The 25,589-nt window shown below is 39.0% G+C and overlaps 1 protein-coding gene across 11 annotated transcripts in view; it reads left to right on the forward strand.

Annotated features, from left to right (window-relative positions):
- The window catches only part of ARID4B (AT-rich interaction domain 4B), a 167,294-nt gene that overhangs the window by 119,634 nt on the left and 22,071 nt on the right, over window positions 1-25,589 (forward strand). For all 11 annotated transcript variants that reach the window (XR_012435173.1, XR_012435161.1, XR_010581889.1 and 8 more), the window contains 2 exons: window positions 17,637-17,721; window positions 20,369-20,567. Coding sequence is in view for 8 of the 11 variants with exons in the window: in XM_074040660.1 (XP_073896761.1) it covers window positions 17,637-17,721; window positions 20,369-20,567 (284 nt within the window). In the remaining 3 variants the exon portion in view is untranslated. The remainder of the gene's footprint in view (window positions 1-17,636; window positions 17,722-20,368; window positions 20,568-25,589) is intronic.

Consider the following 25,589-nt stretch of genomic DNA (forward strand, 5'->3'; position numbering starts at 1 on the left):
CTCGGCCTCCCAAAGTGCTGGGATTATAGGTGTCAGCTGTTGGTTCTTATGCTGCCTTTCTAGTACTTGATTTTCCTCACCTGAAGGCCTGGCTATTAATATATTCCAAAGAAGGTACTTGAGATCTCAGATATAGCTACCAAAAGAATATTTTGTCCAATTTTTGACTTCAAGTCATTTTGATCTTACTAAATTATCTTACTGAATATAAATGTAGAGGGAGTTCTACTTCTGCCTAGGACATAAATGTAAATGTAGAATATGTTAGTTTAAAATTAGGAAGAAAAAAGCTGGGTGTGGTGTTGCATGCCTGTAGTCCCAGCTACTGAGGTGGGAGGATCGCTTGAACCCAGGAATTCGAGGCTGCAGTGAACTATGATCATGCCCCACTGTACTCCAGCCTGAGTGCCAGAATGAGACCCCATCTCTTGAGAAAAAATTTAGAAAGAAATACTTGGATTAGCAAAAACGAATAATTACAACGTAATGCCCACGAGATAGAGTCACAACACCTTTTACCTCTCTTTTTAGTTTTTCTAATTATTTTGCTAGTTTACTTGTAGAGGCAGTTTTTCCTCATGGCCTTTATGAAGTATTTGAAATTCTGTGAGAAATGGATAGAATTTAGGTATTCTCCAACTTTCACTATATATAATCAAGACTTCCTTGCCTCCTTCCCTCCCTCCCTCCCTCCTTCCTTCCTTCCCTCCCTCCCTCCTTCCTACCCTCCCTCCCTCCCTCCTTCCTTTCTCCCTCCCTCCCTCCCTCTCTCCCTCCCTCCCTCCCTCCCTTCTTTCCTTCCTTCCTTCTTTCTTTCCACTGAGTTTCACTCTTAATGCCCAGGCTGGAGTGCAATGGCTGGATCTTGGCTCACTGCAGCCTCTGCCTCCTGGGTTCAAGCGATTCTCCTGCCTCAGCCTCCTGAGTAGCTGAGATTACAGGCATGCATGCGCCACCACGCGCAGCTAATTTTTATATTTTTAGTAGAGATGGAGTTTCTCCATGTTGGTCAAGCTGGTCTCAAACTCCTGACCTCAGGTGATTCGCCTGCCTCGGCCTCCCAAAGTGCTGCCACTACAGGCCTGAGCCACCGTGCCCAGCCAAGGCTTATTTTCTATTAATTGGCTCATTAAACAAAAAAGGCTTACTAGATAGAAGAATTGAGTCATTCATGAAACTGTTTTACAATTAAGATACAACTTTGTTTTGTTAAGAAAAGATAGACTAAAAGAAAGAGAATTCCAGAAGTATTTTGATTTTAGAAGGTAGAAAGAATCTCTAGTAATTTAGTTTTTAAATAGATAGCCAGAAGGGAAAGTTAGGAAAGAATTTAAATTGAGGCATTCAAGTTTTTAATAATATAGGAAGGAAAATGGGACCTAGTTCAACGAGACATGCTTGTGTTACTGTGAAGGTTGCCGTCTATTTCTGACAACTCAAGTACTTGTATGCTATGAACTTTCATAAGAAGAAAACTTAACATCTTGATGAAGACCTGTAGGATGGATCACTATACACTCCAACATCATGGAGAAAGCAAATGTACCTCAGTAGATTAAGCAGTTAATCTTCTTAGAGTTAACGTAACAGTATTTTACTTCTCTCAGCAATAATCAGTCTGTCTCAGCAATAATCAGTCTGTCTCATTGATAAATACGCAATAATTTTTATTTTTGCTGCTCCTCCAGTTCTGAGGCTAATCTAATAAGGACTGCAACAAATCCTTATCAGCTCTATGACAATTTTTCTTTTATTTTTAGGGTCTTCAGCTTGATCTCTAAATTTATACTTAACAGATGTGAAATTAGAAATGAAGATTTATGCATGGAGGTTCATGCATGGAGGTTTTATCTTCAGTGGCAGTCATTTATGACAAGCAATTTGGGAGATTTGTGTGGACCTATTTCCATGGTTTTTTAAATCTGCAACATGTATTTCAGAATCTGAAATACATGTTGCAGATTCAAAAAAAAGAGAGAGAGAGGACCTCGTTCTGTTAGCCAGGCTGGAGTGCAGTGGTGCGACCATGGCTCTCCAGCCTCGACTTCTTGGGCTCAAGTGATCTCCCACCTCAGCCTCTGGAATAGTTGGGACTATAGGTGTGCATCACCACACCTGGCTAATTTTTTATCTTTTGTAGAGATGGGGCTCACTGTGTTGCCCAAGCTGGTTTCAAACTCCTGGGCTCAAGCAGTTCTCCTGCCTTGGCCTCCAGGAGTGCTGGGATTATAGACATGAACCGATGCTCCTGGCCATGAACCATGTTTTTCCAGCAAAGAGATTTTCTCAAATAATGTAAGAGTATCTGTCTCTTTGTTTAAAAATACTGTTTTTAGGCCAGGCGCGGTGGCTCACACCTGTAATCCTAGCAGTTTGAGAGGCCAAGACGGGCAGATCACCTGAGGTCAGGAGTTTGAAACCAGCCTGGCCAACATGGCAAAACCTCATCTCTACTAAAAATACAAAAATTAGCCGGACATGGTGGCAGGTGCCTGTAATCCCATCTACTTGGGAGACTGAGGCATGAGACTCACTTGAACCAGGGACACAGAGGTTGCAGTGAGCCGAAATCACGCCATTGCACTCCAGCCTGGGTGACAGAGCAAGACTCCGTCTCAAAAAAAAAAAAAAAAATCCTTTTTCTTGTTAATTTTTACATTTTTCTTTGTTTTCTAAAATGCTGTTTTTTGTTGTTGTTGTTGTTGTTGTTGTTGTTTTGAGATGGAGTTTTGCTCTTGTTGTCCAGGCTGGATTGCAGCAGCGTGATCTCATCTCATTGCCACCTCCGCCTCCCAGGTTCAAGAGATTGCCCTGTCTCAGCCTCTCAAGTAGCTGGGATTATAGGCACATGGCACCATGCCCAGCAAATTTTTGTAGTTTTAGTAGAGATGGGGTTTCACCATGTTGACCAGACTGATCTCGAACGCCTGATCTCAGGTGATTCACCAACCTCTGCCTCCCTAAGTGGTGGGATTATAGGCGTGAGCCACTGCGCCCGACCTGTATAAATCTTTAATATAATTTTCATGTATGTCCCTATTTCACAGCTGAAAATGTTGATTTTTCTTATACAAAGGTTAACATTTGGGCAAGTTTGTTTTCTACTACTGTGATGAAAAAAAGTCGTATTTTAACATGTTCACACCACATTGACTGGAAAGGACTTGAACTCTTTAACTACAAATAGTGTAATACTTTTACAAAATTTTTCTGATGCAGTGATAGTATCTAAAATTATTGTTTAGCACTCTATTACTTACTATGTCACCAAGCACTAGGAATGTTTGGAGTAGGCTCATAAATTATTTTTTTAAACTCTTCTAAAAATAACAATTTAGAAAAATGAGAAAAAACTTAAAGGTAGAAAGATAAAATTATTGCTGGCCGGGCGCGGTGTCTCCCACCTGTAATCCCAGCACTTTGGGAAACCGAGGTGGGCGGATCACCTGAGATCGGGAGTTCGAGACCAGCCTGACCAGCATGGAGAAACCCTGTCTCTGCTAAAAAAAAATACAAAATTAGCCAGGCATGGAGGCACATGCCTATAATCCCAGCTACTTGGGAGTCTGAGGCAGGAGAATCACTTGAACCTGGGAGGCAGAGGTTGCGGAGCTGAGATTGTGCCGTTGCACTCCAGCCTGGGCACCAAGAACGAAACTCTATCTCAAAAACAAAAAAAAAAAAGAAAAGAAAAAAGAAAGATAAAATAATTAATATTATAGTGTGTTCTCTTTTAGTCTTTTAAAAATGTCCCCATACATTTAAAAAAATTTTAATCCTGCTTAAGTAGTTTTTAATAGTAGGCTCTCTGTTACGTTTAACTTTTCTTAGTGATGTTAATATTTTATAGAGAATCTTAACGTAATTATCTAATTGATCCTTTCACTCTCAAGTTTCTAAGTCGTGTCATAAATATGGTATTGATTTTTTGAAAGTAAGGGTACACATTGAAATTAACATGCCGTAAAACTGGTTGAGTGTGTTGGATTTCCTTGTTTAGTAACAAACAACTGAGTGAAACTATCTAGACTAATTGGTGTGGAATTTAAAATACATGAATATTTTGTAATAGTATATCAATGTTGATTGAATTTTCTCTGCTCATTTCCAACTTGGCTTTCTGTAATCAAAGAGTTGCACATTTAGTTAGAGAATAATTTTTTCTATGTTGCGGATCACCAGCTGTGTTAATGGGAACACAAAAGTAAAAGAGACACTGTAAAACTTCGGTTGTAAAACTCTTAAATAAGCCACAATGGTTCTAGTTCGTGTTAACAGTTATAGAGAACTGAAAATAAACTAAATTATGCTAAATATATTATTTGAAATAAAAAATGTGTTACATTTTAAAAATATTTTCTCCAAACAAATTAAATCCTCCTTAGGAGGGAATGAGTTAGGGGTTGAAAAAACCTGGTAAAAGGCTTTCACAAATAAGTAGGTTCAGTCCTACTTTTTGCCATTGTTCAGTTGCTTTTTTCACACTTTATTCCTTTATTTTCCAAACATAAGTTAAGTATCCACTATGTGCCAAATACTGTGCTTGTCACCAAAGATACTAAAAAGTGGTCCTTATTAGAGAATTCATAGTCCCAGGCATGACAGTTAACCCCAGCAAGATTGACAGTCTGTTGATCCTACCACCCTTTACGTCTCCACCCCACTTAATGCACTCAATCTTCCCTTGATATTGCTTACATTCACTGGCATTTATTACTATAATCACTTCTTTTGACTCCAGTTCTTATTTTTCTCTCCTTTTGCTTTATAGTACTCATCTGACAAAACCACAAGAACCTTGATTAAATCTAACCCTCCTGCTCCTTGCCTGCACCTGTGCAGCTGATCCTGGTTGGAGTAAAGCAAGCAACCACAATGACTGTTCTTTCTTTAAATTCGTAACTGTGAACCTCAAGTGTGTCCTTAATTCTTTATGTCCTTCTTCCATTCACTCTCCTAGTTTCTTAGAAAACTTTCATACTGCTGCTTATGTCTTCACATCCCCAACATCTCTTCCCTATCCTCATTTTCAGCTGGTGACCTTGCTTTGTACCTGCTGAGAGAAACAAGAAAAACATTTCTACACACTTCATTAGATCTGCCTATCTAACTGCATTTGCTGCCACATTCTCTGTGTTTTCATCTTTAGCTATAGATACACAATCATGCTACTGTCTGAAGCCAGTCTTCATAACCATCCCTTCTTGCCTGATCGAAGACATGGCCCATTTTCTTGTTCTGTTCTAAGTCATTCCCACTACTTACAGATTTGTGGTTATTTGTCCTATCTCAAGGAAAATCTTTTCTGGAGCCCGACTTCTACTGTGACATTTCTTGGCTCCATTTTCATTCAGGAGAACTGTTTGAAAGTTACTTACACTTGTTATTCAGTTTCTCTCCTTTTTCTGTGTAAACCCACTCTCATCAACCTTTTGTTCACTGTGTCTCCACAACTGTTCTTACCAGGAACACTAGTGACCCTTTGTAGATAAATTCCTCCTGCTTTTCTTGCCCTCTTACGTGCCTTATCAGTGGCATAACAGTCAGTTGATCACTCCATCCGTAATATGCTTTGCTTGGGCTCCAGCTGCTCCAGCTACAACCATTTTTCTTGTTTATTTTCCTTTTCTTTCTCTCTTTCTTTCTCAAAATTGAGAAACCCCTCCTCAATTATCTTTTGTCTCTTTCTCATCTTTGTGTGTTTTCTCCCTTCTAATTGTTCCCCTGTTTCTTTCTGATACCCATTTAACATTTTTTTGTTGTTGTTTCTGTTCCTATTTTCCCAATACTCACTTGAGTCACAATTCTGATACTAAATTTTTCTGAATTATTTTTCTGAGCCAGAGGAATTTGATCTCCTGGAATATAACTTTCACCTAGGACTCTGGGTAAATTCTTTCCCTTCAACTCTCCTCCCCCTCCTTTTCTTTTTTTCTTCATCATTCAAGCTTTCTGCATCAGGACTACATTATGTATTATTACAAAACTGAACTTAATTTTAAAATATGAAAAAAATTTCTGTTTCATATCTATTCTCCTAATATCACTTACCACATCTAGAAAAGTATTCATTTGGCATATGGTAAGTACTAAATGAACGTTGATCTAAATTGGACCTCCCGACAACAAAATGGAAGTAGAGCAGAAGTTAAAATTCAAATAAAAGCCACTGGGTCATTGGTTTTTTTAAAGCGATACCTATAATAGGGGATTGGGATAGATATGGCTTGACCCTCTCACTGGAGCTGCTTCTCACTTCATTTATATATAACTTTGTGTTTCACTTTCTGAGGAACTGTCAGACTTTTCCACAGAGACGACACCGTTTTACATTCTCACCAGCAATGTGTTAGGGTTCCAGTTTCTCTGCAGCCATGCCAACACTTGTTATTCTCTATTTAAAAAAATTGGGAGGTTATAGCCATTCTAGAGAGTGTGAATTAGTGTCTCACTCTGCTTTGATTTGCGTTTGCCTAATGACTAGAGTTGAACATTTTTCTTGTACTTATTAGCCATTTGTATATCTTCTTTAGAGGAACGTCCCTTCAAGTTTTTGCCATTTTTGAATTGGTCAGTTGTTTTGTTGTCGTTGAATTGTAATTCTTCATATATTCTAGATGTTATTCCCTTACCAGATACGTGATTTGCAAATGTTTCTTTTGTTGCCTCTGCTTTTGATGTTATTTCCAAAGAAACATTGCCAAATCCAGTGTTCTGAAGATCTTCCTGTATGTTTTCTTCTAAGAACGTCATAGTTTTAGCTATAATGTTTACATCTTTGATCTAATTTGAGTTCATATTTGTATATGATATATGTGACCTCTTTGGGTTACATAAAGAGCCTATCTCTTAGCGAACAAAATGGAGTCGAGACTGAGAGACTGGAATGAATTTGATTGGAAATAATAATTTTCTGTGACTTTTTAGCTATTCTTAGTCTCCTTTTGTCCTTAAAAAATTTTTAATGTCACTTTTCAACTTAATTGCTTTGTTCTTTCCTGCTCTAAAATGTTTTGTGTCCTTCATTTTTTTTCTTTTTTCTTTTACTTCCATGTAATCTGATCCCTGCTGTACTTCAGTTGTGTATGCCATTGGATTTAGGAATATTGAAATAGAGTACAGAGTTGTTCTACTCATCTTCTTTGAAATAATTGTCCTGGTAATGTTAGAAAGCAAGGTACCCTAGGAAATTGTCTGCCTTGTTTCTATAGTACAGAAGTCACAGGCCTATAAAATGACCATTTGACAGTGGTTTCCATTATCTGTAAATTTGTATTAAAAGAGAGTGACTTTTGAGTTAACCATAGTTTTTGAGTACAAATGAACATAAACATTTCCTTCATGAAAAAGAGATGATAATTCAGTTATGTGTTGTACTCAAATGGGCTTTAATTTTTCTTTGTGTATTCATCTTAAGAGTGTTTACTAAACTTAGACCTGTTTCATTGAGTAGTTTTGTAGATTGGCAGGTACATTGATGTTTTTGTCTAAGTGTGCACAAATAACTAATTCCATACATTTATCAAATATTAACAGAGTATACTTTTGGGGAATTAAAAAAACTTAGCATCTGCATTATAATATGCAATTAATGCCACAGTTAACCATTTGCAGTTGTCTTTGTAAGCTTTGGTAAAATGCTGTATTCGTGTTCTTATTATTACGTATTACCTCTGCCTAAAGACCTATACTTCAGTTTCATTTTATAGAGTTATATTGCTTGGGAAAACCTATTGATATAATTACTATACCATTCCGTTGAGCTGTTTATGTCAACTCTTAAATATGACTATGCTATAATTTTAATTCATGGTTCTATCATTCTGCTGTTATATTCTTAAGTATGAGGAATACCATTCCTGTCTCTCTGATGTAGATTTAAGTGTTATATGAAGTAGAAATATGAAATGTTTATATCATACTTAGGAATTTTATTTTGTTTTTATTTTAGTTTAGTTTAGTTTAGTTTAGTTTGAGGCAGAGTCTCGTTCCGTTGCTCAGGCTAGAGTGCAGTGGCACGATCTTGGCCCACTGCAGCCTCCGCCTTTTGGGTTCAAGCAATTCTCCTGCCTCAGCCTCCCGAGTAGCTGGGATTACAGGCGTGTGCCACCATGCCTGGCTAATTTTTGTATTTTTAGGAGAGATGAGGTTTCACCATGCTGGTCAGGCTGGTCTTGAAATCCTGACCTCATAATCCGCTTGCCTTGGCCTCCCAAAATGTTAGGATTACAGGTGTGAGCCACTGTACCCGGCAGGAATTTTATTTTTGAATAATATACTACTTTTTTGTTTCATTTTATTATAGGTACATTATTAAAAGCATTAGTTGTGATCAGTTATTTTCATAAGTCTTATTTTAGATATTCAGATTAAAATACATATAAATTGAGATTATATAAAATTCATACAGTAGATAAATGATAAAATTGCTTATGAAATTTATAATTAATAACGATTAACACTGCTTTTTATTTTGACTTGGTGTTTTTTTCTATTATTTTGTCATACTTTTATTTAATTCAGGAGGGGAAATCCCTTTCCTTACTAAAACAGCACAAATTTCCACTTTAGATGTGAGGTTCTTAAAAACTAAATAAGTTGGCCGGGCACAGTGGCTTATGCCTGTAATCCCAGCACTTTGGGAGGCCAAGGCTGGCGGATCATGAAGTTGGGAGATCGAGACCATCCTGGCTAACACGATGAAACCCCGTCTCTACTAAAAGTACAAAAATTAGCCGGGCATGGTGGCAGTTGCCTGTAGTCCCAACTACTCGGGAGGCTGAGGCAGGAGAATGGCATGAACCCGGGAGGCGGAGCTTGCAGTGAGCCGAGATCACACGACTGCACTCCAGCCTGGGTTACAGAGCGAGACTCTGTCTCAATTTAAAAAAAAAAAACCTAGTAAGTTAATTATATGACATACATTAACTTTTTTGATTATAGAGAGGCAAGATATAAAATACATATTATGCAACAATTATTAAATCAATCTATTCATTATAGAAAACAAAATATAGATGATTTTAACATTTACTTCATGATTGGTTATTAGATTTTTATCTTATAATCTATACATATTTCTTTTTTTTTTTTTTTTTTTTTTTTTTTTTTGAGACGGAGTCTCGCTGTGTCACCCAGGCTGGAGTGCAGTGGCGCGATCTCGGCTCACTGCAAGCTCCGCCTCCCGGGTTTACGCCATTCTCCTGCCTCAGCCTCCGAGTAGCTGGGACTACAGGCGCCCGCCACCACGCCCGGCTAGTTTTTTGTATTTTTAGTAGAGACGGGGTTTCACCATGTTAGCCAGGATGGTCTCGATCTCCTGACTTCGTGATCCACCCGCCTCGGCCTCCCAAAGTACTGGGATTACAGGCTTGAGCCACCGCGCCCGGCCATCTATACATATTTCAAAGAGTGAGGTTTTAAGTATTACATTAATTTGATTTTACTTAAGTTATTTTTAAAATACTTTTATTCTGCATGCTATATATTTTTAAATCTCTAAGACTGTGCTTTTTAGGTGTATATTAACTATATGCTGATAATATTTCTTTTAAAATTGGGTTTAAGAAGAACCAAAAGCTGAACTGATGTGGGCATATTAACCATTTTGGTAGTATATCTGATCGATTAACGTTCTTTTCTGTTTTTATTATTACGGAATGATTTCTTACATAATTTGCCAGTGCATCCATACAAAAGCCATAAAGTTTTCTTTTTAGAAATCCTATTTTTCTGTGGTGAGAGCAAGTATGCTATGGTCTCTGAATGGTATCTTTTAGCTTTGTATGAATATTTTTAAACATTTGAAAAATCGAATATTTGTATGGTGGGTTTCTTTCAGAAAGTTTCAGGTTTGTATACAAAATTTGTCATTACTGTTTAGTGTTGTCTTCTTTTGTTGAATTGTAAGCTCTTCGCAGACAAGAGCTGTTTGTTGATTCATTGCTGAGTACCCAGTGCCTAGTGCAGACTCTGTTATTACATAATAGGTACCTAAGAGGTGTTTGTCAGATGAATACGTCCACATGTGTACTTACAGTCTTGGAGTCTCATATAATTTTTCATTCTATGGCCAGGCATGGTGGCTCATGCCTGTAATCCCAGCACTTTAAGAGGCCGAGGGGGGCAGATCACCTAAGGTCAGGAGTTCAAGACCAGCCTGGCCAACATGGCAAAACCCAGTGTCTACTAAAAATACAAAAATCAGCCGGATGTGGTGGCACACACCTGTAATCCCAGCTGCTCGGGAAGCTGAGGCAGGAGAATCTCTTGAACCTGAGAGGCGGAGGTTGCAGTGAGCTGAGATCACACCATTGCACTCCAGCCAGGGTAACAGAGCAAGACTCCATCAAAAAAAAATAAATAAATAAAAATAAAAATTTCATTCTACTTCATTTTATGTAGGTCAGGGAACATATTAGATCTTCAGAAGTTAAATGAGTTTATCATGCATATGTTCTTTTGTGTTTGTTTGTTAGTTGAATGTTAAGTGATCTCAATAGAAATATTCTCAGACAAGTCATATATATACCTTGGAAATATTTTCCTTAGTACTTTAGATAAATATTCAATGAGATACTTGTTTAGATTCCATCTGTAGAATTAATTATATTGACTGTATTGATAACTGAATTGAAAAAGTATAGGCTAATCACTGTCTTAATTTTCTGACTCAATATTTTTTTAAATATTTGTTTCAATACTTTTTGTTTCAGTATTTCTTTTTAAATGGAAGCTTTTTAGTAATGCTCTTTCCCTTGTGCCCTGCAAAATTAATTTATTTCCTGTTGTGAAAAGGCCAATTATGATCTTGTAATCGTAATTCCTAAAGGTTAAGACCAGTTAAAGCCAGGATAGATAAACTATCCTGGACTGTATATATATGTTTATATTATATATATATATTAAAAAAATACAACCCAGTCTACCTCAATTTTCTCATTTTCAGAAAACTGCATTACTTGAATCTAAAATTGCAAGACAATGTATTTTATTTTATTTTACGTATGTTTTTGGGACAGAGTCTCGCTCTGTTGCCCAGGCTATAGTGCAGTAGTGCAATCTTGGCTCACTGCAACCTCTGCCTTCTGGGTTGAAGTGATTCTCCTGCCTCAGCCTCCCTGGGACCTGGGATTACAGGCATGCGCCACCATGCCCAGCTGATTTTTGTATTTTTAGTAGAGGTGAGGTTTCGCCGTGTTGGCCAGGCTGGTCTGGAAGCATTTTCAAACCAAAAGGTTTGTATTTAACTTACTTACTAAGATTATTGTATTCTGTCAGACACGGTGGCTCACACCTATAATCCCAGCACTTTGGGAGGCCAAGGTGGGTGAATCACTAGAGCCCAGGAGTTTGAGACCAGCCTGAGAAACATAGTGACACCCTTTTTCTACAAAATACAAAAAAATTATCCAGGTGTGGTGGTGCATGCCTGGAGTCCCAACTATTCAGGAGTCTGAAGTGGGACAATTGATACTGGTAGGTCAAGGCTGCAGTGAGCCAGGATGGCTCTACTGCACTCCACCCTGGGCAATGGAGACGCTATATGAAGAAGAAGAAGAAAAAAAAAAAAGATTCTCATATTCCTTAAGAAGGTACTTTCAGGGATGAATAGATATCTTACTTGACATGGTACCCCAAGGAGAAGTTGAGAAATATTTTATGGCCTTCTATATCTTAGCTGCAGTTTTACTCTTTGCCACTTCCTTTACGGTTATTTATTTTATTTGAGCTAGAGCCTTACTGTGTCACCCAGGCTGGAGTGCAGTGGTGTGACCTTAGCTCACTGCCACCTCTGCCTCCCAGGTTCAAGTGATTCTGCTGCCTCAGCCTCCCAAGTAGCTGGGATTACAGGTGCCTGCCACCATATCCGGCTAATTTTTTTTTTGTATTTTTCTTAGAGATGGGGTTTCACTATGTTGGCCAGGCTGGTCTTGAACTCCTGATCTTGTGATCTGCCCTCCTCGGCCTCCCAAAGTGCTAGGATTACAGGCATGAGCCACTGGGTCTGGCCTATTTTAATTTTTTATGAAATTCAGGATATGTGAACTTGAGATAAAATTTCCTATTTTCTATCTGCATTGACTATTTTTTTTTTTTTTTTTTTTTTTTTTGAGACAGAGTCTTGCTCTGTCGCCCAGGCTGGGGTGCAGTGGCCGGATCTCAGCTCACTGCAAGCTCCGCCTCCCGGGTTTAGACCATTCTCCTGCCTCAGCCTCCCGAGTAGCTGGGACTACAGGCACCCGCCACCTCGCCCGGCTAGTTTTTTGTATTTTTTAGTAGAGACGGGGTTTCACCGTGTTAGCCAGGATGGTCTCGATCTCCTGACCTCGTGATCCGCCTGTCTCGGCCTCCCAAAGTGCTGGAATTACAGGCTTGAGCCACTGCGCCCGGCCTGCATTGACTATTATCTATTATGTCTAAGGTAAATTTGGTGTTGTCTCTTTTTAATATATACTACATATACTGTATTTTTAAAAGTCTAAATTTATAAAGAAGAAAGGATTAACTGTAAACTTTTTGTTGTAGTTCTGAAGTAAGCTTTCTTCTTTCAAGCCTGTGCTTCCTTGGTAAGGAATGAGAAATCTTACACACTAATATTACTTTTGTAAATTAATTGGCACCAGTAATTATGCCAGTTTAGTTCTTTCTTAAATAATTGTAATGTCTGTAGGAAATGTGGGGTTTTCATGTAGAGTTTTTCCCCACATGAATTTTTTTTTATTTTTTGAGATGAGTCTTACTCTGCCACCCAGGCTAGAGTGCCATAGCGCACGTGATCTCAGCTCACTGCAACCTCCGCCTCTCGGGTTCGAGCTATTCTCCTGCCTCAGCGTCCCAAGTAGCTGGGACTACGGGCGCCTGCTACCACGGCTGGCTGATTTTTGTATTTTTAGTAGAGATATGGTTTCACCATGTTGGCCAGGCTGGTCTCGAACTCCTGGCCTCATGATCTTCCCACCACTGCCTGTCAAAGTGCTGGGATTACAGGCATGAGCCACTGCACCGGGCCTAATTTTTATCTTTTTGTTAGAGACGGAGTTTCACCACGTTGGCCAGGCTGGTCTCGAACTCCTGGCCTCAGGTGATCTGCCTGTCTGGGCCTCCCATAGTTCTGGAATTACAGGTGTGAGCCACCATGCCCAGCCTCCCCACATGAATTTGTGTGTGTGTGTGTGTGTGTGTGTGTGTGTTCCCTATTCTTTGAAAACATCCTGTAGAGAAAATGGAAGGAACACTTAGGTAATATCTAATGGGTAATTACATATACAGAAGGAACATTTCTTATTTTTAAAAACAATGATCCGTTATAGTTATTTAATCTTTTGACCATTTTTGTATTTCTTGTAACATCTGTCAGACAACTAAAATGCTATTTAAAATCTCATTAGGTTTTGAAATTCTTGTCTGCCAATATGTTTGTGTCAGTAGTCTCAGCTTGTATTTGGTAAGGACATTTGTAATTTGAAAAAGCTTCCTCAACCAAAATTCTCACATGTTATTTTCACCTTTTCTTCCTCTTTATGTCACTGGTTTCCCACTCTTCATGAAGCTTAGTCTGAATAGGGCCTGGAATGCCCCCTACTGTTATTTTCGTGTTAGAATCTTTTAACGGACAGTCCATTTCCTTCTCTTCTCTAATTCTCCACAGGGGTGCTTTTTGGCAAGCACTCTAATTCACTTTCATTGTTGGAATTTCTTAACTTGTGAAATAAAGTCCCTGATAAATTTTTAAGATATACTCTAGTTCTAAAAGTTATTAGTTTTGATGACAGTAACAATACTGTGTAACTGTATTTTATACAAAGAGCATAACTGGCCAGGTAAAAAAAAAATGCAAAAGCTTAGTGTCTAAACAAGGGAATACCTGAATAAACAAATAAAAGCACTGAGAAAGTAGAATAGAAAGAAGTCAAATAACAGAAGAGTCATAATTTTAGCTAATACTTATATATCTGTAAGTTAGAGCTATAAATATATTATTATACATTATGTTTGCTGTTAGATTACATTATTACTCTATAGTAAGTTTTCAAGGAATTTCTTAAAACTATACAGAATATTCCATGATAATTTTTTTGTTTTGTTTCTTGTGATGGAGTCTTGCTCTCTCACCCGGGCTGTAGTGCAATGGCGCGATCTCAGCTCACTGCAACCCCCACCTCCCGGGTTCAAGCAATTATCCAGCCTCAGCCTCCTGAGTAGCTAGGATTACAGGAGTGCGCCATCATGCCTGGCTAATTTTTGTGTTTTTGTAGAGACGGGGTTTCACCATGTTGGCCAGGCTGATCTCGAACTCCTGACCTCAGGTAATCTGCCCACCTCAGCCTTCCAAAGTGTTGGGATTACAGGCATGAGCCACTGCGCCCAGCCCCTTGAGAACTGTAAAACAAAATTTTTCCAGAATAGTAAGGCCATACTCTTTATTAGAACTCTGTATGTAGTTAATTTCATCTAATTTAATAATTTATTTTTTTGTGTGTGTCCTGCCTGCTCCAACACACGTTTGACACCTAAAGTCACTACTCAACATTTTTCTGACATCCAGTCCTCTTGTACCATCCTTTTTTTTTTTTTTTTTTTTTGAGACGGAGTCTCGCTCTGTCGCCCAGGCTGGAGTGCAGTGGCGCGATCTCGGCTCACTGCAAGCTCTGCCTCCCGGGTACGCCATTCTCCTGCCTCAGCCTCCCGAGTAGCTGGGACTACAGGCGCCCACAACCGCGCCCGGGGTTTCACCGTGGTCTCGATCTCCTGACCTTGTGATCCGCCCGCCTCGGCCTCCCAAAGTGCTGGGATTACAGGCGTGAGCCACCGCGCCCAGCCCATCCTTTTTTTTATAATTGAGTAGAAGAGAACATGATTACTATGTAGGATTTATGGAGCTTAGGCAATGGGCCCCAGCCTGTACCATTCCAAGCATCCATTATTTTATTATTTATGTATATATTCTTGCCACCTTGTTCTTAGGAGAATTTAAACAACATACATTATCTCTGAGTAATAAAGGAATCTTCCTTTATCACAGTGTAATGCCTTACCCATGAGGCAGTAACTGTTTTTCCTTGTTTGATGTGTTGGGTGAGGCAGGTAAAATATACAAATGTACAATATCATGTATGCATTCTTAAATTGAAAACTACTGTTTTATCCTACTTCAAAATATAATTGATAACAAAATCCAGGTTGAATTGAGTCAGTTTTTTTATTGATAGTAAAAAATGTCTGGTATAAAACTCGCTACAGAACAGATAGCCTTTGGTTAAGAAAGGTAAAACATGATTAGAACTTTGTTGTTGTTTTTTTTTTTGAGATGGAGTCTCGCTCTGTCGCCCAGGCTGGAGTGCAGTGGCCGGATCTCAGCTCACTGCAAGCTCCGTCTCCCGGGTTTACACCATTCTCCTGCCTCAGCCTCCCGAGTAGCTGGGACTACAGGCGCCGCCACCACGTCCGGCTAGTTTTTTGTATTTTTTAGTAGAGATGGGGTTTCACTGTGTTAACCAGGATAGTCTCGATCTCTTGACCTCGTGATCCGCCCGTCTCGGCCTCCCAAAGTGCTGGGATTACAGGCTTGAGCCACTGTGCCCGGCCAATTATAACTTTGTTTAGCCCACATTAATGTTATGTGCAGCCATCATGAGCTGACTTCACTTTCTCTCATAAAAAATTAGAAAGCTTGTTTTATTTTCTTTTAAAAACAAAGTTGCTATCTGGACTTCTTTCCATAGCTATTCTAATAGAGCAACTTCTAGGAGTTCATATTGAAATTTGCAGAGGATGGAGGTGTTTTCGTTTCCCACCATGCCCCCAATTTTGGAAGGAAGTAAATTGCTTTCCTAAGCATTATACAATTCTTGGTATTAACAGGAAAGGTAGAAGTACTGCTGCAAATATATAGATGGATGCTACAGTGCCAGGTGTAAGTACCAAAAGGATTGTGTTTAGTAGAAGAACACTTGCTTTAAAGCTTTTCAACGTACTTATCATATATTTGTACTTACACCTGTACTTACCATGTATTTCTATCAAAAAAACCCATATATGATACGTAGCATTATTTTTTATTTTTAAATTATAGTCTTATTTTATACAGAAGTAAACTAAGCCTTGGACTGAGAATGAGTTTTGATCAGAACCACATAACTAGTAAGCAGGGATTATGTTAAGTCTGTCCTAAAGCTCATTCCATTCCCTCTTATTCTTATTACGGCCCTCAGCATCTTCCAGCATATAAACAGAACCCCTTGCATGGGGATGAATCCTCAGCTTTTCTGGCTACAAGCCAGTAGTTTGTACCAGCGGAATAACCGCCCAGGAGTTTGCTACAGATACTTTCCAGGCCTATGCTAGAGTAAGAATATAATTTATTGGTCAGTTTACTTCTTGATTTAGGGACTTTGTTACTTCCTTTTAATACCTCTAACAATGAGGACATTTTAATTTAAAAGCTCGTTTTCAGGTGTCCATGTTCGAGAGTTAAAAATACCAGTGAGTTTTCTGTTTTCTGTGAGTAATGTGTGTAACTTTGAACACAAGAAGAGAATGTCAATTCATTTTTAATGTTTACTTCTTCTAGCTGTCATACTTGTTGAATGAATGAAGGATGAAGAAACTGTCATTCTTTTTTTTTTTTTTTTTTTTTTGCTTTAAACAAACAGTTTTATTGCAGTTAATAGTAGCTTGCACCCTATGAAATTGCGAAGACTATCAGCATTGAATGAAGAGGCCATCACAACTGTTGACTCAGCTGTCTGTACATGTAGGAAGCATTTCAGAATACTGAAAAACTTTACAGAGTAATGTTTTTCTAGTATTTTATGAGCAAGCATTTTTTTTTCTAGTTGATTTTGCATTATCTGTACGTTACAATACGGTGCCTTTTTTTTTTTTTTTTTTTTTTTTTTTTGAGATGGAGTCTCGCTCTGTCGCTCAGGCTGGAGTACAGTGGCGCAATCTCTGCTCACTGCAAGTTCCACCTCCTGGGTTCACGCGATTCTCCTGCCTCAGCCTCCCGATTGGCTGGGACTACAGGTGCCCACCACCACGACCGGCTAATTTTTTGTATTTTTAGTAGAGACGGGATTTCACCATGTTAGCCAGGATGGTCTCAATCTCCTGACTTCATGATCTGCCCACCTCGGACTCCCAAAAGTGCTGGGATTACAGGCATGAACTACTGCTCCCGGCCATAATACAGTGCTTTTCTATTACACAATGCCATTTAAAACTGAAGCTATTACCTTAGCTTTCTGATGTGTCTAGATAAAAATTGCCTACCTGCTGCTTAAGAACAAAACAAAGTAAAACAAAATGTAGAAAATAGGGTGATTTATCTTAATACTTACTATAGAGATTCAGTTTCTCTTTGTTGTAGCTGAGTAAGCAGTGCTAGTTGAGGAATCGTGAGATCATGCTCTGTAGTCTTGGCTCGGCCAGTAGCTAACTTCATGTCCATGGGCAAGTTATTACATCCTTCTCTTTGTGCCTTGGTAGCTTGCTCTTCAAACCAGGAAGCTGAGATGATTTCCAAGGTTCTTTCCCTTCTCAAATGTCATGATTCTATGAGAGTTTCTCTTTAATATGGCATAGGTTATTTCTGTGGTGTATATTGTACATATTTATATTTCCTTTTATTTTAGATACGATGAATGGATTAAAGCAGATAAAATAGTAAGACCTGCTGATAAAAATGTGCCAAAGATAAAACATCGGAAGAAAATAAAGGTAAGTGCTTGGTTTTACTACACACTATTAGCTCTTTAAAAGAAGTTTTCCTGCAAATGATTCAATTAAATACATGTTAGTGTTACACTTTATTGAAATAGCACATTTTTCAAATGCTAGATTTGTATATAATTAATTTTGTCAGGTTAGGGAGAGCATTTTAGAAACAGTACTGAATGATCTTTGAGACTTTTTCAGTCGCAACATTATATAAAGCCACTCAACCACATTTTATTTATCCATTTTTGCCATTTCCTTCCCCTCTGGTTCCCAGCCAGGAGCCATAAGGCAGTGTGGCTTGAAGACATAGGTTATTATTATAGCTGTAAACCATTCCAAGGAAGAAAAGGCTATCTGGCAACTCCTTTTTCTCTTCATCTTTATCTGATTATAGTTAGTGGCTTAGAATATTTTCACAAGATTTTGTTTGTTTGTTTGTTTGAGACAAGAGTCTCGCTCTGTCGCCCCGGCTGGAGTACAGTGGTGCAACCTCGGCTCACTGCAACCTTCACCTCCGGTTCAAGCGATTCTCATGCCTCAGCCTCCCGACTAGCTGGGATTATAGGCATACACCACCACACCTGGCTAATTTTTGTATTTTTAGTAGAGATGGGGTTTCACCATGTTGGCCAGGCTGGTCTTGAACTACTGACCTTAGGTGATCCACCTGCCTCGGCCTCCCAAAATGCCAGGATTACAGGCGTGAGCTGCCGTACCCAGCCCCACAGGATCCTATTAACCACACAAATGCCATGGGGATTTACTTAGGAGCTCATATGGAAAATTAATGTTACTTTTATGTATGATAGAATTATTCATTCTAAGACTAAATTTTCCTAAAAGTTAGGTTAGACTAGGTTTTAGAATTTTTAAAATCTTCTTAATGGCTGTTACATACTTTGAATAGTACATGTTGTTGAGGTGCTTAATAGTTATTTTGAAATTCAGTCTTCATATTCAAAGTGAGATGCTTTTAATATTTACTTTTCTGCTAAATGTTTCTTTAGTGGCCCCAAATAATGAAAGCTTCCCCCCTAAAGGGGTCATTCTTTTTTCACTATAAAATTGGGTCTGTGTTTTAAAATTTTCGGTGTAGCAACCCAGTAGTTACAACTCAAGACTTCTCCAACCCCTTTTTCATTTCCCTTCTTTACACGAAGGTATGAAAATTATGCTGCATTTAGCATTGTTTTTAGGTACTGAAAGAGTTCTGTTGGGGGTAGGGAGACTAAAAATGCCAATATCTTTACACAAAGCAAGTTTTAGAGTAGCATTTGTAAGGTGGAGGATAAGGGTGGGGAAGATAGGGTGGAGGATAGTGGTGGGAAAACTAATAGATTACTTAAGGAGTTCTTTCTAGGTATTTGCCTCTCTTCAGTTCTTGGCCTCTCCTCCTGCATATTAAAACTCCTGGTCATGAGGGAAGAGGCACGTGAATTTTGAAAAGGCTTCCTACGTAATATTTTGATAATGTACATCCCCCCATCACTGTATTTCATTTTACTCTAAGAGCCACTATTGTTGAGGCTGCCCTCTGATACACATTGAAAGCCATATTTGAACTTGAACTCGGGGAAACTATTTCTGCCTTCAGCATGCATGGATAGATTATGACTTTTGGGATAAATTATGAAGTGGTGAAAAGGCCGGCAATAGCAGGAAAATTGGAACAACACTAATCATTTATTGGCTGTGGTAGTCTACTTACATATATGTCTTTTCAGTGTGGTCTGAGAATGAATCTCAGATCCCTAAGGCAGTGGATCTCACTCTTGAACACATTTCAGAATCACTTGGAGGACTACTTAAAACTCAGATTGCTTGGCCTCATTCTGGGCATTTGTGATTCAGTAGATCTGAGGTTGTTTCAAGGAGTTTGCATTTCTAACAAGTTCGCAAGAGATGCTAATATAACTGGGCCAGAGACCACACTTGGAGAACCACTACCCTTAGGCATCTATTATATGTAAGGAATTAACTTATCTCTGCATCTGGAATGATACTAGATATGTATCCTCCTTAGGAGAATTACTCTCACTCAGAATTTATAGTGTTTACTGCTAACTCAAGCTTCAGAGAGCTTATTTTTCCTATAAATCAAAATAATTTTTAAGAGTAGTTTCCAGGAAATGTATCTGCCTCTGCTCATCTATTTGTAAACAAATAATTTGAGAAAATTTCTCATCTTTTCTCAAAACATTAATATGTCACTGAGGTAGGAAGGTTGCTCCTGACTTGACTTTACAAAAGTACTTGGAATTTTGTCATTCCCAACCCACATATAATGAGATTTTGAAATGACCAGGTTGCAGTTGTTTCTTTTTTTAGTTAGTATTTAATTTAAACGTATTGTGATTTTAATTCTGAAGAGTAAGTTGTAGGTTTGCTAGTCCTAATCACCTATCTGATTGCTAATTTGAGTCCTATTATTAAAGTATAAATACAAAACCTTTTGATCATCCTGTGTAGTATTTTCTTAAGTAGCTTTAAAAATCTTTGGCTGTTTTGAGGGGCTTCTTATATTCTTTCGTTTTATGTTAAATATTTAACAATATATTCTATAACAGTGAGTTAAAAGTGGATATTAACATTGTTTCTAATAAGTGCCTTATGATAAATTATGACATAATTTTTTTTCTTAACCTAGAATAAATTAGACAAAGAAAAAGACAAAGATGAAAAATACTCTCCAAAAAACTGTAAACTTCGGCGCTTATCCAAGCCACCATTTCAGACAAATCCATCTCCTGAAATGGTATCGAAACTGGATCTCACTGATGCCAAAAACTCTGATACTGCTCATATTAAATCCATAGAAATTACTTCGATCCTTAATGGACTTCAAGGTAAACATAACAATCGTTCTGTTGCATGCAGGTATTTGATTGTAGTTTATATGAGTCAAATTCTATAAAGGTAATTCAGTGACATTACCAACTACTATTTTTTCTACCAGAATTGTGTTTGCTCTCTTATTACAAGTTGAATCTCTCTCTTTTTTTTTTTTTGAGATGGAGTCTCACTCTGTCACCCAGGCTGGAGTGCAGTGGTGCGATCTTGGCTCACTGCAAGCTCCATCTCCCGGGTTCACGCCATTCTCCTGCCTCAGCCTCCCGAGTAGCTGGTACTACAGATGCCCGCCACCACGCCTGGCTAATTTTTTGTATTTTTAGTAGAGACGGGATTTCACTGTGGTAGCCAGGATGATCTTGATCTCCTGACCTCATGATCCGCCTGCCTCGGCCTCCCAAAGTGCTGGGATTACAGGCGTGAGCCACCATGCCCGGCCTACAGGTTGAATATCTCTTAACTGAAATTCTTGGGACCAGAAATGTTTTGGATTTCAGATTTTTTTTGGATTTTGGAATATTTGCATTCCACAAGCCAAATCCGAAAATTCTAAATCTGAAATGCTCCAATGAGTATTACCTTTGAGAATCATGTCAGCACTCAAAAAGTGTAAGATTTTGGAGTCTTTTCAGATTTTGGATTTTTGATGTTCAACCTGTACTTGAAATAAAATCAGCCATTGATTGAGGCCCTGAATTTTTTGTTACTAGTAGATCCAAGTGCACCATAAAATTTTGGTTAACATTTAATATTCAACTTTTAGCATTGTTACTTTAGTTTTTTAATCTTTTCTGTACCATCCTTTCTGTTGCAGTGTAAAGCATAGCTTGTGTTGTAAAGAACACCAAACTTTGTTTGTCCTGATTGTGACTATTATGATCTGTTTCTTTGAGACAGGGTCTCATTTTGTAGCCTAGGTTGGAGTACAGTGGTACAATCTCGGCTAACTTCAGCCTCAACCTCCCAGACTCTAAAGATCCTCACACCTCAGCCTCCCGAGGAGCTAGGGTTGCAGGTGCATGCCACCATTCTCGGCTAATATTTATATTGTTTCTAGAGACGGGCTTTCGCCCTGTTGACCAGGCTTGTCTTGAGCTCCTAGGCTCAAGCATCAAGCATTTGGCCTGTCTTAGCCCCCCAGAGTGCTAGCATTACAGGTAGCAGTGACTGCATCTGGACATGACCTTTTTTTTTTTTTTTTTTTTGAGAAAGAGTCTCGCTCTGTCACCCAGGCTGGAGTGCAGTGGTGTGATCTCAGCTCACTGCAAGCTCCGCCTCCCGGGTTCACGCCATTCTCCTGCCTCAGCCTCCTGAGTAGCTGGGACTACAGGCCACCGCGCCTGGCTGATTTTTCGTATTTTTAGTAGAGACAGGGTTTCACCATGTTAGCCAGGCTGGTCTCCATCTCCTGACCTGGTGATCCGCCCGCCTTGGCCTCCCAAAGTGCTGGTATTACAGGTGTGAGCCACCGCGCCCAACCTGACGTGACCTCTTTTATGATGAGATTATTGCTTAGTATTTAAGGCAGAATGAAGTGTAGATAATGAAAGCAATGAGGATTAAAGGGGAGCTTTATTAAATCTGACTGGCAGGGAAGGGGACATATCCGATCTATGAGATAAAAGAATGGATCTCCATAAAAATATCGTAACATTTCTTATAACTTAAAAGATATTTCATTTTTACATACTTTGAATGTAATAGAAGCTAGGTTTTGTTTCTTATTGTAGATGTGTGTTTATATTAACTCATTATTTTATAAACCAAGTGCTGTACTATATTTTTATTTGTTTACTCACCACTGTACTAATGAGGGCAATATTTTAAAATTGATTTTTAAAACATTTTCCAATGTATCCTACATGCGAATAGTACATGGAAAATACATGTATAGTTTAAAGAACAGTAATAATATGGATACTAGTATGTCTCCACAGTAGCTGTCAAATACTATTTACTTAAACATGTAGTATGTCTCCTCCCAGAAGTAATTATAGTCTGGACTTTTGTGTAATCCTTGCTTTACTTTTCTTCAGAATGGAATTATCTGTATTTATATTCCTAAGTAATTTTTATTTTACTTCCTTTTTTTAGGGTGGTTTTTTTGTTTTGTTTTGTTTTGTTTTTGAGGCAGAGTCTCACTCTGTTGCCCAGGCTGGAGTGCAGTGGTCCTATCATGACTCACTGCAGCCTTGACCTCCTGGGCTCAAGCGACCTTTCCTCCTCAGCCTCCTAAGTAGCTGGAACTACAGGTCTGTGCCACCATGCCAGGCTAATTTTTGTAGTTTTTGGAGAGATGGGGTTTCACCATGTTGCCCAGGCTTGTCTCAAACTCCTGGACTCAAGCAATCCAATCCACCTGCCTCAGCCTTCCGAAGTGTTAGGATTACAAGCGTGAGCCACTGCACCCAGCCTGTTTTTTAGTTTTTTAAAAACTGAGTAACAAGCATAAGCCTAGTTTTATAAGAAAGCGCAGTTGAAGGCTTTCTGAGAATGTTACCTGAATAGAGATTCTAAGCCATACTCTGATTTCAGATTTAGCTTCTTTCTCTGAGAGTTTACAAAAGCCCCTCTAGAGAATTCAGTTGGACAGGTCATGAGCCAGTTCTGGTAAACATAGGGGTCCACTACAGTTAGAATATCTGACACATTTGGCGGGGCATGGTGGCTCACGCCTGTAATCCCAGCACTTTTGGAGGCCAAGGTGGGCAGATTACCTGAGGTCAGGAGTTTGAGACCAGCCTGGCCAACATGGTGAAACCCCATCTCTACTAAAAAAAAATAATAATAAAAACATTAGCTGGGTGTGGTGGTGGGTGCCTGTAATCCCAGCTTCTTGGGAGGCTAAGGCAGGAGAAGCGCTTGAACCTGGGAGGCAGAGGTTGCAGTGAGTCAAGATCACATCATTGTACTCCAGCCTGGGCAGCAAGAGCAAAACTCCATCTTAAAAAAAAAAAAAAAGAATTATCTGACACATCTGACACATTCACAGTGGATGTTATGTGGGAGTGTGCTCAGTCGTAGTAGCAGACTACTCTGTATATTCTCATTCTAGGCTTATGGTGATTTACCCCTATTTTTCACAAGTAGGTCAGAATGTTTCTGCTGGATAAAGTGATGTCATTAGCTGATCTAGGTAGTGGCACATAAGACATGGAAGGGAGAGTTGGAATTTCATTGAAACAAGATAAATATAAATTTTATAAACAAGATAAATTTTATGGATTTTAAAATCCAGTCTGGTTCACTCAGGCATTCAAAGACTACACAGTGGCAGCAGGTAGCTTAATGATAATAGCCTGCAGTATGACTTTCTTTGGAAATAGGCCTGCTCTAGTCTGGACTGGCTTCCCTCTATGTCTGTTGCACAGCTATTTTCCTAGGGAGATCCCATTCTAGGGATCTCCTTTAATGTAGTTCTTGGATTTCTTTGTTTTTGGCATCTCACGTTCCTGCCCACCCCTATACTTTCATTTTGGTGAAGCACATTTTGTAGTAGCTTCTTAAGAACAAGTGCATGAGAAGCAATTTTTAGAGATTGGCTGCATTTAAATATTTGTATTCAGTTTTGCAAATATCTTTATTCTATTCATAGTTTGACTGGATTGGAAGTTTTTCCTTCAGTATTTTATTGGCAGTGTTGAATTGTTTTTTTGCTTCCAGTGTTGCTTTTGTGAAGTCCAGAGCTCTTCCAACTCCTGATTCTTTGTGTGTGACGTGTTTTATTCTTTATTTTTTGCTTTTCCCTCTCTGGAATCTTTTTTTTTTTCTTTTTTTGAGATGGAGTCTCACTCTGTCGCCCAAGCTGGAGTGTAGTGGCACAATTTCAGCTTACTGCAACCTCTGCCTCCTGGGTTCTAGTGATTCTCCTGCCTCAGCCTCCCTAGTAGGTGGGATTGCAGGGGCCTGCCAGCACACCTGGCTAACTTTCGTATTTTTAGTAGAGATGGAGTTTCGCCATTTTAGCCAGGCTGGTCTCGAACTGCTGACCTCAAGTGATCAGCTCACCTCAGCCTCCCAAAGTGCCAGGATTACTGGCATGAGCCACCATGCCCTGCTAGGAATCCTGAGTCTTTTGTTTTGCAGGTCCAAAAATTTCACTCTGAAATATATCTACACAAGGCCAAAGCAAGAGAACAGATATATCCATAGCACACTTGGCTGTTCTCTTTTTTTAGCCTTGTGTGGGTATATTTTCATCCCCTGTGGTGTCTACTTGCTAGACTCTTTCATTCTAGCAACTTCTGTCTTTCTGTTCTAGGCAGTTTTTTTTTGAATGATTTTCTTGATTATTTCCTCTTCTGCATTTTACTGTTCTCTCCCTTTTTAATTTTTATTCATTATTATTATTTTAAAAAATAATTATTTTTGAGATGAGGTGTCACTATATTGCCCAGGCTGGTCTCAAACTTCTGAACTCAAGCGATCTTCCTCTCTCAGCCTCCCAAAGTGCTAGGATTACAGGCATGAGCCACCGTGCCGGCCCCGCTAATTTTTTTTTTTTTTTAATTGAGACTGTGTTTCACTATGTTCAGCCCAGGCTGTTCTCACACTTCTAGGCTCAAGCAGTCCTCCTGCCTCAGCCTCCCAAGTAGCTGGGTAGCTGGGGTTATAGGTGCAGGACACTGCACTTGGCTGTTATCTTTCTTTGGCCAGCCATTATTTGATATTATACCTTCTGTAATATACTCTAATATGCTCACATTTTAATTTCTTGCTTTTTATTAAATTTTTTGTCTTTTTCTTATTTCTTTGAAATTTTATCTGCTTTGTCTTTTAATCCTTTTGTTGACTTCTTGCTGTAATGTTTAAGTTTTCAATTTTTTTTTTTTTTGAGACTGAGTCTCACTGTGTTGCCTAGGCTGGAGTGCAGTGGTGCGATCTTGGCTCACTGCAGCCTCCGCCTTCTGAGTTCAAGCTGCAACCCCCACCTTCCAAGTTCAAGTGATTCTCCTGCCTCAGCCTCCCGAGTAGCTGGGATTACAGGCGCCTGCCACCGTGCCCAGCTAATTTTTTGT

The sequence above is a fragment of the Macaca fascicularis genome, chromosome 1 (assembly GCF_037993035.2).
Source record: "Macaca fascicularis isolate 582-1 chromosome 1, T2T-MFA8v1.1".
Classification (NCBI taxonomy): Eukaryota; Metazoa; Chordata; class Mammalia; order Primates; family Cercopithecidae; genus Macaca; species Macaca fascicularis.